The 14,886-nt window shown below is 38.9% G+C and overlaps 1 protein-coding gene across 3 annotated transcripts in view; it reads right to left on the bottom strand.

Moving 5' to 3' along the window:
• Positions 1-14,886, bottom strand: part of COL28A1 (collagen type XXVIII alpha 1 chain) — a 186,714-nt gene that overhangs the window by 7,123 nt on the left and 164,705 nt on the right. For 2 of the 3 annotated variants that reach the window (XR_001889567.1, XR_001889566.1), the window contains exons 32-33: positions 12,846-13,394; positions 10,888-11,044 (exon numbers count right to left, since the gene is read on the bottom strand). Coding sequence is in view for 1 of the 3 variants with exons in the window: in XM_017893897.1 (XP_017749386.1) it covers positions 10,888-11,033; positions 12,834-13,394 (707 nt within the window). In the remaining 2 variants the exon portion in view is untranslated. Of the gene's footprint in view, positions 1-10,887; positions 11,045-12,833; positions 13,395-14,886 lie in introns of all 3 variants that reach the window. The other variant, XM_017893897.1, reaches the window with a different exon arrangement.

Here is a 14,886-nt window from a genome sequence, read left to right as displayed (position 1 = left end):
AACTCAAACAAATTTACAAGAAAAAAACAAACAACCCCATCAAAAAGTGGGCAAAGGATATGAACAGACACTTCTCAAAAGAAGACATTCATACAGCCAACAGACACATGAAAAAATGCTCATCATCACTGGCCATCAGAGAAATGCAAATCAAAACCACAATGAGATACCATCTCACACCAGTTAGAATGGTGATCATTAAGAAGTCAGGAAACAACAGGTGCTGGAGAGGATGCGGAGAAATAGGAACACTTTTACACTGTTGGTGGGACTGTAAACTAGTTCAACCATTGTGGAAAACAGTGTGGTGATTCCTCAAGGATCTAGAACTAGAAATACCGTTTGACCCAGCCATTCCATTACTGGGTATACACCCAAAGGATTATAAGTCATGCTGCTATAAAGACACATGCACACGTATGTTTATTGCGGCACTATTCACAATAGCAAAGACTTGGAATCAACCCAAATGTCCATCAGTGACTGACTGGATTAAGAAAATGTGGCACATATACACCATGGAACACTATGCAGCCATAAAAACGGATGAGTTCGTGTCCGTTTTAGGGACATGGATGTAGCTGGAAACCATAATTCTCAGCAAACTATCGCAAGAACAGAAAACCAAATACTGCATGTTCTCACTCATAGGTGGGAATTGAACAATAAGATCACTTGGACACAGGAAGAGGAACATCACACACCAGGTCCTATTGTGGGGAGGGGGATGTGGGGAGGGATAGCATTAGGAGATATACCTAATGTAAATGGTGAGTTAATGGGTGCATCACAACAACATGGCACATGTATACATATGTAACAAACCTGCACATTGTGCACATGTACCCTAGAACTTAAAGTACAATAAAAAAAAAAAAAAAAGGATGAGTTGATGTACTTTCAGGGACATGGCTGAAGCTAGAAACCATCATTCTTAGCAAACACAGGAACAGAAAACCAAACTCCACATGTTCTCACTCATTAGTGGGAGTTGAACAATGAAAACACATGGACACAGGGAGGGGAACATCACACACTGGGGCCTGTTGGGGGGTGGAGGTCTAGGGGAGGGATTGCATTAGGAGAAATACCTAATGTAGATGACACGTTGATGGGTGTAGCAAACCATCATGGTACGTGTATACCTATGTAACCAACTTGCACATTCTGCACATGTATCCCAGTACTTAAAGTATAATAATAAAATTCATGTCAGTTATTCTTGACAATTACCAGGAGCTAGACAAATCTTTTATGGGAATAATTATATTCTTTTTTCATTTTCAAATTTTTCCTTGGATTCCAGCTCTATGCAATTGAATCAGTCATTCACCTGAGTCCTGACACTTGGTTATTTATCCTTGCAACGGTTTTTCTTGTTTATTTGTTTGTTTGCTTTTTTATTTATTTAAATAGTCAAATCTGTGACCAATATAGTTTTTTATGCTTTTTTACTCAGGGATCCTGGTATGCTGTCATCATTAGCTGCCCTCTGCCAGCTAAGCTGTTCTATTGCTTTTGATTTTTTGTGTGTGTGCATGCACACATACACACACAAGAGGGAAAAACTAATGAGTACCATTACTCATATATGTGTGTGTTTTACAGTGATTTACTATCAAGTGACACAGAGCAAAGATTTCCATTTGGATTGGTTGTTAGCCCTATATAAAGGGCATACAATTCAAATACAATAGGAACTTTTCACTGTCCCCTGAACACAACTTTTGGTACAAGCGGAGACAAAACTGGAAATTACTTGAGGTTCCTCTTTCTTTCGGAATGATCCTGTATGCACATACAGCAATTTGAATGTGAACTTTTTAAAATAATCATTATATTAGAGAGTTTAAAGCTAGAAGAAAACTTTCTTGGTCCCTTATTTTCTTTTTTATTTTTCATAGAGATAGAGTCTCACTGTGTTGCCCAGGCTGGTCTCAAACTCCTGACTTCAAATGATCCTTCCACCTTGGCCTCTTTGAGCCCAGCACTGAGTCCCTTATTTTCTACTGGAGGGAATACAAAGCTATAAATGATTAAGAAACTTTCCAAAAGTTATTGGTAAGCTAGTGACAAATCTTCAGGAAAAAAAAAGCCTGTTGTTTTTTGCTTGCATGTATTTAATTTTAAGCAAGAAATAAGAGTTTGAGGAGTCTATCAAACATAAAAGTCAACTGACATTAGTCTACACTTCAGATATACGGTCTAGAAGGTGAGACTGTTCCATTGAAGAGGTGGGCCAAGCAGCACAGTTTTCTTCAAGGAATTAACTCAGCCTTTAAATATTTACCTTGCTCAAGTCTGGAGTTCTCAAAAGCTATATTTTACCTCTTCTAAGCTTAGGAATGTGTGTTTTCATTCTCAATCACATAATCATTTGGAAATTTTGACATCTGTTAACATTATACCACAGATTCCAAGACAAGCAAAATTAACTTTAGTAAGTGAAAATAATTTCATTAATTTTCTGGCTCAGTGAGATGTCAGATTATTTCAACAAATGCATAATTATTATGGCTTGCAATTTTTATAATTTCCTTACCACAAAAGCAAGCATGTTAATTGAAGGGAATTTTAGAAAATGTGGATATCATAAAATGAAAATAGAAATCAGAAGTAATTCTACCTCCTAAACATAGTCATTGTTGGTATTCAGGTATATTTTTCCCCAGTCTTTTTTCTATGTGCATATCCATTTTTTTTTTTTTTTTTTTACAAAAAAATACTGTGTGTTTGGTTTTCTATGCTCTATGCTATTTTAAAAAATATATTATATTATGACATAATATACTGTATTATGACACTATATTTCACCATGACTCTATAACATTTATTTTATTATTTTTATTATTATTATTTTGAAGACAGAGTCTTGTTCTGTTGCCCAGCACGATCTTGGCTCACTGCAACCTCCACCTCCCAGGTTCAAGCAGTTCTCATGCCTCAGCCTCCCAAGTAGCTGATATTACAGATGTGAGCCACCACGCCCAGCCTCCTCCACATTTTCGTAACCTTGCCTTCCACTACTCCCAGAATATCTGGTCAGGATCTTTCATTCCTTCTTCCTTTCTATTCTGCCTCAGGCTCTCAATATCAACCCTTCCACCACAGCCTAGGAAAAGTTGGTCTCCATGAGCAAAACCTTCTCCAATAACCCACTCAGTACTGATTCTCCCCTTCTAGATGATACACAGTACCTTCTGACTCTTCTATACTTGATGCTGATTGTGTGTAATTTAACCTTTAGTCCTATCCTATTGAAGAGTAACAGAATATGCCTCCCAAAATATGCCCCTGTGGCACACTGATTATTTTAAACTGAAGGCAATTGAGAATCAGAGACAAGCTCATTTGTCTAAATGCAGGACATACATTCGTAAAGGCATCCCTCCTCGGAAAATCAGGGTTAATGACTCAAGAGGAGTGTAGACCCTTAGTTAGTCCAGAGATACACCAGAGGACTCTACATAACAAACTATTCACTAATCCTTATCTTCCATTAGTTCACCCATATGTTTATCTTCCCATCATCTGCTGCTGTAGAAAGTCCTTTCCCATTGTCTTGTCACTCCTCTAAGCTCTATTGTTCTTTCATTAAGATGCTATATAAGACCAAGTGCTAACCACCCCTTTGAGCTACTCATCTCCATGCTCCTATGTGTATATGCTGCATGTTAATAACTTCTGGGTGTTTTCCTATTGTTAATCTGTCTTTTGTCAGTCTAATTTACAAGGCCCTAGCTAATAACCCTAAGATGGGTAGAGGGAAAAAAAATGTTTTCCTCCCCTCCACTATCTTGTATAATTTGTTTGCTAAAGAAATACCACTTTCCTGATAAGAGAAATTATGCCATATCTTTTTTCTTTCTTTTCTTCTTTCTCTATCTCTTTTTTTTCTATCTCCATAGCATAAAATAGGCAAAAAGTATCCACTGAATAAATTCACAATGGGTTAATCTTTCTGTTATACTCATCTTTAGGTTGAACTCAATAAGGATATGCAAAGAGCGAAAGAGAAAAAGATAAATTTGCATTATTTAATTCCTCTAGACTTCAATGTCATCATTTTTCAAATAAAAAAGATTAGGCCATAACCTGCCTTCCAACTCTAAAAGTTGGATTTAACCAACACAAACGACTGGCAGAATACACACCCAATTCATGATAGTGATTGCCTATGGAGAGATGAGGAAAAAGAGCTCTGGAGGGAAAAAGCTAGGACTTTATCTGAAGCAAGAGTGAATGAAAAACATAAAGTGGGGAAAGGACACCCTATTCAACAAATGGTGCTGGGATAATTGACAAGCCACATGTAGAAGAATGAAACTGGATCCTTATCTCTCACCTTATATAAAATCAACTCAAGATGGGTCAAGGACTTAAATCTAAACCTGAAACTATAAAATTCTAGAGGAGACAACATTGGAAAAGCCCTTCTAGACATTGGCTTAAGCAAGGATTTCATGACCAAGAACCCAAAAGCAAATTTAATAAAAACAAAGATAAATAGCTGAGACTTAATTAAACAAAAGAGCTTTTGTGTGGCAAAAGGAACAGTCAACAGACTTGTTTGCTTTGTTGAAGATCAGTTGGCTGTAAGAAGGGCCCAAATCAAAAAACAATAGATGTTGGCATGGATGTGGTAAACAGGGAACACTTCTACACTGCTGCTGGAATGTAAACTAGTACAACCATTATGGAAAACAGTGTGGAGATTCCTTAAAGAACTAAAACTACCATTTGATCCAGCAATCCCACTACTGGGTATCTACCCAGAGGAAATGAAGTCATTATATGAAAAAGATACTTGCACACATACGTTGATAGCAGCACAATTTGCAATTGCAAAAACATGGAACCAACCCAAATGCCCATCAATCAATGAGTGGATAAAGAAACTGTAGAATACTACTCAGTAGTAACTGTGGAATACTACTCAGATGGAATACTACTCAGTCATAAAAAAAAAAATGAATTAATGGCATTCACAGTGACCTGGATGAGATTAGAGACTATTATTTTAAGTGAAGTAACTTAGGAATGGAAAACCAAACACCATATGTTCTCACTCATATGTGGGAGCTAAGCTATGAGGATGCAAAGGCATAAGAAAAACATGGATTTGGGGGACTCCAGGGGTAAGGGATAAAAGACCACAAATTGGGTGCAGTGCATACTGCTTGGGTGATGGGTGCATCAAAATCTCACAAATCACCACCAAAGAACTTACTCATGTAACCAAACACGACCTGTTCCCCAATAACCTATGGAAATAAAAAAATTAATAAAAAATTTTAAAAATACAAATATTTTTTAAAAACTTAAAAAAAAAAAAAGAGTGAATGAACAAATGGAAACACTGGTTACTTCTGGGTGGTGAGAATGCAGTCAAATGTTTGTTGTATTTCTATTCTTTTTAATAAATCTTAAATCTAAAAACACAAGCTTGCCTGTAAGCTCTGCACATTTCTACTCTAGCCACACTGGCCTGCCTTAGAAAAGAAGACTGGCTCCAGCTCCAAGCAGGGACACCATAGTCAAAGGCACAAACGAGGAGTCTAGGGGCACCTGAGAGCCGACACCTGGAGTCCAGGGCTGCTCCGTGTAGCTGGAGAAGCAGACGTGTTATCACCATTCTCTTTCAGCCTTTGAGCTGATCTTTAAGGGGAGGAAAATGGACTCTAAGGAGGATTGCTGATCAGGTGCCACATGCAAAAGGTCTTTTGCTTTCTGATTTCCGAACATTTTCCTCGTAATTTATTGCCCAGAATTTTGCATATATTACAAAGTCTTCAAATCTGAAGGCATGTCTGCTCTGGATGAATGCTAATGATCATCTGCATTAGTGTTTGTGTTAAGACTTAGCATTTTCCCAGGAGTGTGGGTCAAAATTTCTCCAATTCGGCTCTGGGGATTCTACTGCCAGTGGGCTCCACAGCCAGCATCTTCAAATTGTCTGGCTTCTCAGGAGTCCTTCTTGATTGATTCTCCCCAAGAATCAAACCCACTTCTTTGTCAGGTCTCTCTGCACTCAAATACTTAATCTGAAGGTGATTTATTTGCATTTTAAAGTTCCTGGGGGCCTTTAGGAACACCTTGAGTTTGGGCTGCACCTCTCTGGATTAACTGTGGCTTTCATAAAGGGTGGAATGCAAGATTTTGTTCTGTTTAAACCTCTCATACATTAAAATGCAGCAAAATAGCCTGCATTCTGGCTTTACCCAGTAAATATTTTTGACAGCTGTAATCATATACTTTTAGAACAGGAAGAACATTCTAGTAACAATCTTTTATCTTACAGATGAGAGAACTGAGACCTCAGGAAAATAGGTGATTCCCCTAATGTCAGGCAGCTATCAGATTTCATTTCTAAGATGTCATTCATCATGAGATGTACTATAAATTTTTAAATAGTTTTGAAAAAACACCACACACATTAAATAGATGCATCCCAATTTCAGAAATAATAAAATAGAAAAAATACAGGCTTTGGAGTCAAGAGAATAGTTCTTAGCTTCAGCACTAAGACCACAAGCCAGGTTTCCTGACTTCTCGGTCTGGAATATTTCTTCTAGATCAGTTAGCAATATGTTTATTATTTTTTGTTTTTTCCTCCTCCATAACACAGGTGCAAGTTATATTCTGAGGGTAACAAGTCTACTATAAGCAATAAATAATATTTATACAGCAACCTTTTGTAGTGATACTAACAATTAGTTGTTATTCAGGGTTTTATGAAGAATTTGAATGTTTTTCACGATCACAGTGAGAGAATGTTAATTTTATTTTTCCTGAAGAACGCATTTTGGTAGAAAGAAGAGGAGGAAGGAAGGACAGAGTTAGGTGTCTTAAGGGAGTGACAGAAGGGACAACAGTGAAAAGGAAGAGAAAACAAAAGGGAAATGGTACTTCTGACATGATTGTTTATTAGCTTTGCAGTATCGCCTAGGGTAGGCTCAGGAATGATCTGAGAATAGAAAGGTTGTAACAGATTCACTTAATTTTAGATGTTTGGATACTGTAATTACACTTATTAGATAAAGGTGGGTGTGCATGCACAGAGGCATAAATATGTTTTTGTATATGTGTATGTGTATACTATGTGTGTGTGCATGTGCGTGCAGTCAAGTGCTGCATAATGACGTTTTGGTCAACCACACCACATACACAACAGTGGTCCCATTGGATTATAATACTGTATTTTTACCCTTTTCTATGGTTAGATATGCTCAGATATACAAATACTTACTATTGTGTTACAATTACCTACAGTAGTTAATACAGTAACATGCTGTGCAGGTTTCTAACCTAGAAGCAATAGGTTATACTATCTAGCCCAGGTGTGTAGCAGGCTATACTATCTAGATTTGTGTGAGTACACTCTCTGATGTTCACACAAAAACAAAATTGCCTCATGAAACATTTCTCAGAAAGTGTCCCTGTCACTAAACGATGCATGACTCTGTCAAAGATTTAAATGTGAATATAAATGCACATGTTTTTTCAAACTAAATATCTATAAGGAAATAATTGTTTAAAAATTCAGTTTTGCATTGGTGCTTCTTTAAAAAGAGCCAGAATGAGAAAGCCTAGAGACAAGAGGTGTGATCCGAGAAGGTCAAGTTCACTGCAAGGTCCCGCTATCTGGGTCAAAGTTCCCCCTACAGAGACTTAGCTGATGCTCAGCTTCCTTTCATGTGGCTCTTGGTGTTATAAATCCAGAGTATTTTGGTTGTATTTTTTCTTATTTCCTCCCCTCCCCAGCTACTAGAAAGCTTCATCTGTCCTAGTCTGTTAATGTCATTTGTCTCTCAAGGCCATCAAGCTTCCTGGGACGTGATACAGAGGCATTTGTTCTTACTTTTCCTCATTATGTGTCATAACTGCCTTGGATGTCCCTCAGGCACCTCTACTTTACATGATGCAAACTAAACTCACTATTTTCCTTAAAAAAAAAAAAAAAAAAAAAAAAAACCACCTTGCCTTTTATATTCTCCATCTCAGTATATAGTGTTTCAATCCATCTCATCTCCATGGTAGAAACCCGATAGTCCTACCCAAACCCCTCCCTCTCCCTAACTTCCAATCCTTTCAATCACTGTATCCTGTTAATTGTACCCTAGAAATGGCTTTTCAGTCTGTGCCTCCTTTTTATTCCCACTGCCCCTGCCTTCTTTCAGGGCCTCATTATCATTTCCCTGGACTATCACGCCTCATATCTCAGCCTCCAGTCTCCTCACCTCCTCCTAGGTATGTTTCACACAGCAATCAGGGTTATTCTTTCTGTGAACCAAATATGAGTATATGACTCTTGCTTTTAAAACTCCTCTGCTGTCTCTGTCTGCCTGGCCTATAGATGAAGTTCAAGCTCCTTGCCTTAATACATTAAGACATTTATAATGAGTCCTTAAATTACCTGTCCAGTTTTAACTCTCATCACTCTACCACGCACACCCTAGGCTACAATTAGACTGAACTTGTTCAACTTTCTTGAAATGCCATGGCACTTTAAAGTCTCCCTTTGCCTACCATTTTTTTAGTTGTTTTGTTTTGTTTTGCTAGGAATACCCTTCCCCCTGCTCTTCTCTTGAAAAACTCCTAGTTATTCTTAAAACTTGACTCAACGAATGTCACCTCCTCTGTGATGCCTCATGTTATGAACTAAATGTTTGTGTCCCTTCAAAAATCATACATTGAAACCTGAATCCCCAGTGTGATGGTGTTTGAAGGTGGGGCCTTTGGGAGGTGATTAGGTCATGCGGGTGGAGCCTTTATGTATGGAATCAATGCCCTTATAAGAAGTGATATGTGAGATGAGCTGTCTCTCAGCCATGTGAAGACATAACAAGAAGGTGGCTGTTTACAAGCCAGAAAGCAAGCCCTCACCAAACACCAGATTTTAGACTTCCCAACCTCCAGAAGTGTGAAAAACAAATGTTTGTTGTTTAAGCCACTCAGTCAATGGTATTTTTGTTATGGCAGCCCCAACAGACTAAGACACTTTCCCATTTCTCTTTCCTGAAATTAATTGCATCATCTCTGTGCTTCCTTCATAGCTTTGCTAAAATTTGTAATTCATCTTGTACTTACCTATCTCCCTGAAAGAGTGTGAGCTTCTCTCAGGCAGGAGCCATGTCTTAAGAGCCACACCATCTAGCACAGCAGTTAATAATCAATACATGCTATTGGAATTCACTGGTATTAATATAGCAAAAAATGTGATTCAGTGACTATAAGGAGGGCTCAGTTTAAGCATCAATTCATGGATGAAACCTGAGCTTGCTCTTGTTTAGGAAGACTTTAGAAAGGGATGTCAATTGACTAGAGAGGGACAAAGTGATAAGTCACACAAACAGGAGAGGCCCCGGTAGCGGTCCATGCTCAGGAGGAGATAGACTGTGTCCATTATTGTCTGGAATTTACTTTAAAATGCACAATATAGATCACAGTTGGCAACACTGTGGGCCAAATCTGAGTCACTATCTGTTCTTGTGAATAAATTTCATCAGAACCCAGCCACACTCATTCATTTAAGTATTATCTATGGCTGTGTTTCTACTTCAAAGGCAGAGTTGAGTAATTGGAACAGAAATCAAATGACCTGAAAATCCAAAACTATTCAGTATACGGCCCTTTACAGAGTTTGCTGACCCCTGGTATAGACCATGGAGTATAAATGTTTGTGTTAATTTCAATCTGCAATTTAGTAGAATCTGTTGCCCTGACTGGAATTACCCATTTTGCAGTTGGTTACTATTTAATCAAATAGAAATATGTTAGAGGCCTTTGTGCCCTTTTGTGAACAGGATATGAGAATCTAGTAAGTTCTATAGTCTGTGCCCTTAGGAATGGTATCGCAGGCCTGATTCCTGAATGGCCCTGAATGGCCCTGAGTCCAACTACTGATCTGAATGTTCCTTAGGGCCTTAGTCTAAGTAGACTGTTAGCTGAATCCTGATGTTGGAACACTGTTGCACAGGCTCATGATCACTCTTTCATGTACATGAAGGCTTCAGAAAAGGGCAGTGCAAGGACTTCACTGAGCTTACAGAACAGGGCTATGACTGCTGTGTGCCTGCTTGCCAGAGGATGTCCATGGGGGTAATAGAAATTGGTCTAGACTTGCCCAAGTTGCAATTTGGTGGAGAAGAGACTATAGCACTCATCAGTAACTACAAAAGTCTCCCCCATTTTCTCCTTAAAAAAACTAATCTTTGCCCATAATCTGATTGGCTGAAGTCAGTTCCCAGAAGCTTGCTGTGAGGACAGTCACATTTGTCTCAATTGATTCAGAAGGTGGTTCTTCACATGCTATGTGATTGAGGAGCTCTGAAACAGAGCATCTACTTTGCACCATATGCATATATAGCCTCCCTCACAGTCCTCACTCAGAGCACAGGAGGTGGAAGCCAAATGAGCAAACGCATGGCTTGGAGTGTGGGAGAGTGGCCAGTTGGGCATATGCATATTTAGAAAAAACATGAGAGGGTACAAAGTGGGAAGCAGATGCACAGACGAAGAGGGAGAGTTGTGGCCTGGTATGAAACGCACTGCACAGCATGGCAAGTAGGTGAATTCAGAGTGTCGTGTTAATCTGTTCTAGCATACATGGTTACTTTGATGGTGATAGGAGTATAATATAAAAATGTTATCTGCAACATTTAATAAATACGTATAAAATATATAAGTTTTTTAAAATACCCTACAAAACCTAATGCTATTTCAGAACTAGAAATCTAAAGTCAAGTTACTAACACTTAGAGCCAAGGACGTAAAAATACACATGCCTCAGCTGATTCTTGACAATGCAGGGCAGAATGATCTTTGATATCATACAGAGAGAATACACCATTTTAAGCTCACAGAGTAAGTGAGACAGTTACTTACTGACTCAGAAATTTCTTTTTGAGGCTCTGGAGTAGATTCACTGAGTTCTTCCCCTGACATCCCAAATCCAGGTGGAAGTGATGATGAACCAAAGATTTGAACGAGATAGGAATCAAAATCCTCACAAATTTTTTGAAACAATTTTGCTTCAGGGTGTCTTTTGAAAAGAAGTAGAAAAGAGAGATAGTAGAAGCAATGAAACAATACTTAAAACTCATTTTAAAATATCTGCACTCTCCTTAAAATATGTAATTTCCCATTACTTGAAATCAACTGCTAAGTTAACTAACTTATAAAAGCATTTTTACATCCTGTGTAAGAGGTCATCTAAAATAACTTGATTTAATATATATGACACAAAGAGGCAAAAGAATGACTTTAATGTATATGTTCATCCAAAGTGTCTCTGTTCACCATGAATCACTCCTTGTCAAGAGCTAGCCTCACCCATAGTAAGTTGAATTGGCAACTACCTCTGGTTTTAAGGAAAGCAAATGGCCAGCCAGTTGAAAATACTCCTTACAGGCTGTAACAAATTACTAACTCCAGATAGAATGATAAAGCTCTTCAAGGATTAAATATAAATTGGCTCTGAAATGTCTCTGACTATTCTAACACATTCAAAGCCCAGTGAGATTGAACATACCAGATAAACAAGCCCACCAGTCAGCCAGCAGGGTATTGAGGAAGTAGAACCAACCCTAGGTTAGAAAGCTCTGGAGAAGGTGAGAAATAACAAATGGAAAGTTTCTGAGAATGGTATGCTCTCCTTAAGGCCAGTGTGCTGGTACACGGAGTAGGCAGGGCATGAGGCACTGATGGGCTGTGCCCAGCCACATCAGATCCCCCTCCCAGGTGGGTAAAGGAAGAAGGATGAAGCCAAACTGAAGTCTTTCACTTACTTCACAAACTTGCCAAGTGCAGGCCTGCCAGAGTGAATCATCAGTTTCCAAAGAATTGGTATACATTTTATTATAAAGTCATACTGACCATGATTTAATCATAGATTAAATTAGATCAATGTCCTAGGATGGCTCATTAGTAAATATCAGTTAATGTGAAAGGATAAACTTAGCACAGAGAAGCCCATCAGATTAGCATTGACTGTACAATACATTGTATTTATTGTTTATTATTTATTTATTTTTTGAGACAGAGTCTCGCCTGTCACTCAGGCTGGAGTGCAGTGGCGCAATCTCGGCTCGCTGAAACCTCTGCCTCCAGGGTTCAAGCAGTTCTCCTGTCTCAGCTGCCTGAGTAGCTGGGACTACAGGCACACGCCACTATGCCCAGCTAATTTTTGGATTTTTAGTAGAGATGAGGTTTCACCACGCTGGCCAGGCTGTTCTCTAACTCCTGCCCTCGTGATCCACTGTGCCTGGCACTGTACAATGAATTTTAAAAGGTTGTTCTTTGAGATAAATTCCTGGTATCAACCTGTTTACTCATCATTATCTGCTTTCATAAAAACAGAGAATAGAACATGTCCTCTAATTCATCCCAGTTACTTGCCTTTCTCATCTCTTTAGATGACCATAACTCTTTTTTTCATTCAGCATGTACTTCTTAATTCATTTTGACTTCCTGACTGTTTTCTGTCTTGCTGTTGGCTTGCTCAATCCCTTATTTTAGTTAGGTAACTTTCTGAACATTAACCAATATTAGCAATATCCCCAAGTCCTATTGTTTCTCTCCATTCCTGTCTATTGACCATGGACTCTAGTTAACTCCAAAGCCAACTCAGCATTTATTAACCCTGATTAAAGACAAGGGATTGTATCCTCCAAACTCAATGACACTAAGTATTTTTAATCTTCTGGAGTTTATGTGTTACCATTTAATGTTGGCATAAGCCTTATTAGCCTCCAGATTTTTCTATTTGGTCAGGACAAACCAGTGATATGGTATTTGAAAAACAACGTAAATGCCTTTCCCCTGGGCCAGACAGCCTTCCTTACCTTGCAGGGTAAAGAAATCATCAAACTGGTAAACATGCTCTGGGTCAGTAGCAATTAGACTCATTTCTTTGTGGAATATTTCAAAGTTGGGATCATTTTTCTTCACCACCCCTATCACAAATATCTCCACATTGGTGTCACTGGCATTCTTCACCACCTCTGTCAGTTTCTCTTTATCACGAGAATCTGTCTGCCCATCAGTGATGACCAAGGCCACTTTTTTTACACCTGGCCTTGCATCTTCGAACACGTCGTTGGCTGCTTGGAGAGCAGTGGCTGTGTATGTGCCTTCCCCCAGATACTGCATGTTGTCCACAGCCAACTTGAAGTCATCCTTGCTGGAGAACTGCTTCAAATTAGCCACCTTCTCCACCTTATGGCTATAGTTGATTATGCCTATGCGGGCTGTGGCAAGGTCTAGAGCCACCCGGTCAGCCATAGTCTTCACAAAATTTTTGATGATCTGGAAGTTCTCTGGGCCCACGCTTTCTGAGCTGTCAATCACAAACACCAGCTCTAGTGGAGTTTCTTTGCATTTGGGCCCACAACCTAAAAGATGAATGTCGAGATAGAAACATTGTGGGAATGATTGACATCAGATTGTTGAGGGGAGGGGAGAAAAAGGTAATGATGAACCTGAGACCTGAATTATTCTTTTCCTTTTCTGTGATTGTGAAAATACCTGACAGCTCTCTCCCTTCTGGTTTCTATACTTGACTCTTTTAAAATATACATAATACATAATATAATATATGTATGGGGAAAAACACTGTAGTGGATAATAATAAATACTTATGTGCTCGTTTCTTGGATTATAAAATAAAATATTTTTAAAAGAGTTAGCATGCCCTGTGGATGCCGTCCCAATAACATTCCTCTTCCTCTCCCAAAGAGGTAACCACCATCTGACATTTGCTGTTTATCTCCCACCATTGTATTTAATCTGAATCTGAAAGCTGATATTTCAGTCTTCAACCATAGCTGTATACGAAAATTGAAATTTGCTCACCAGGCTGGCCAGCGGATGAAGTAATGGGATGAAAAATTGTCATTGTGGTGGAAGGATTGGGATCTTAAATGTACACAGGAACAGCTATCCCTAACTACTCTAGTTTATGTCTCCAGTCACCCACAGTGACAACTATGGCAGCTTTCACGTTATCAAGGAGGCCAGCAGTACATCCATGCTATGAAAGCTTTCTCGGGGAGTAATCCCCGAGAACACTAGTCAATTAAAAAAACCTTCTATTTAAGTTGATAACAACCATGTAAAGCAGTTGCCAGAGTCACCAGGAAATTTATCAGGGTTCTGTTTCTTTATTCATATCTTTGTGTTGTTCAACAAGCCTACTACAGAAAACCATCAGGAAATCATGTGCTATTTTTATAGGGCTTCTAGAACCCAGAAGCCATGTCTAGATTGCTCTCTCACTAGAGAGACTCCCAGGCTGCTTCTTAGGCCCAGCAGTCTTCTAGGAAATAAGCTGGTTCTGGGATTCTCTGTATAGAAGGACAACAATATGCCTGCCTCTGACTACTTTAAACCCAGAAGATTCTCTCATCATTATTCCACTAGTCTCTTGTCTTTTGGCTAATTTCTTTTCTTTACTTCCTCTTTCTGGTAACTCTAAGTCTACCACTCAGCCATGGAAGGATTTAGTAGTTGTGAAGCAAGGCGAACACTTGACTCTGTCCTCCCACCTTTGGGACTGAGTACAACTCAAACCTCTACTCAGAAAGAATTCATGGCTTCAGGAAAAACACAGACATTCTAATCACCAGCTAGGCTGGACTCAAATACCAGTTTGGCTCTTGTAGTCATATTTCCTTTGTCGAGTTTTTCTTCTCAGCTCAGGTAAATGTCACAGAATACAAACAAGCACTGTGCTAACAAAAGGCCCGGCTGCCTACATAGTCTAGGCTGGCACCCTCACATGCCTTAACCAGTCTAGGAAGATGATTTTATTTTCTTATATCAGGATTTCCACAGTCTCTCTTACTGCTTCCTTTCAGTATCCATTGACTTCAAATGAGCTTTACA

This window comes from Rhinopithecus bieti, unplaced genomic scaffold (genome assembly GCF_001698545.2).
Source record: "Rhinopithecus bieti isolate Rb0 unplaced genomic scaffold, ASM169854v2 scaffold_23881, whole genome shotgun sequence".
Taxonomy (NCBI): domain Eukaryota; kingdom Metazoa; phylum Chordata; class Mammalia; order Primates; family Cercopithecidae; genus Rhinopithecus; species Rhinopithecus bieti.
Note: the sequence above shows the minus strand (reverse complement) of the source record. Positions and strands in the feature narration are given on the sequence as shown.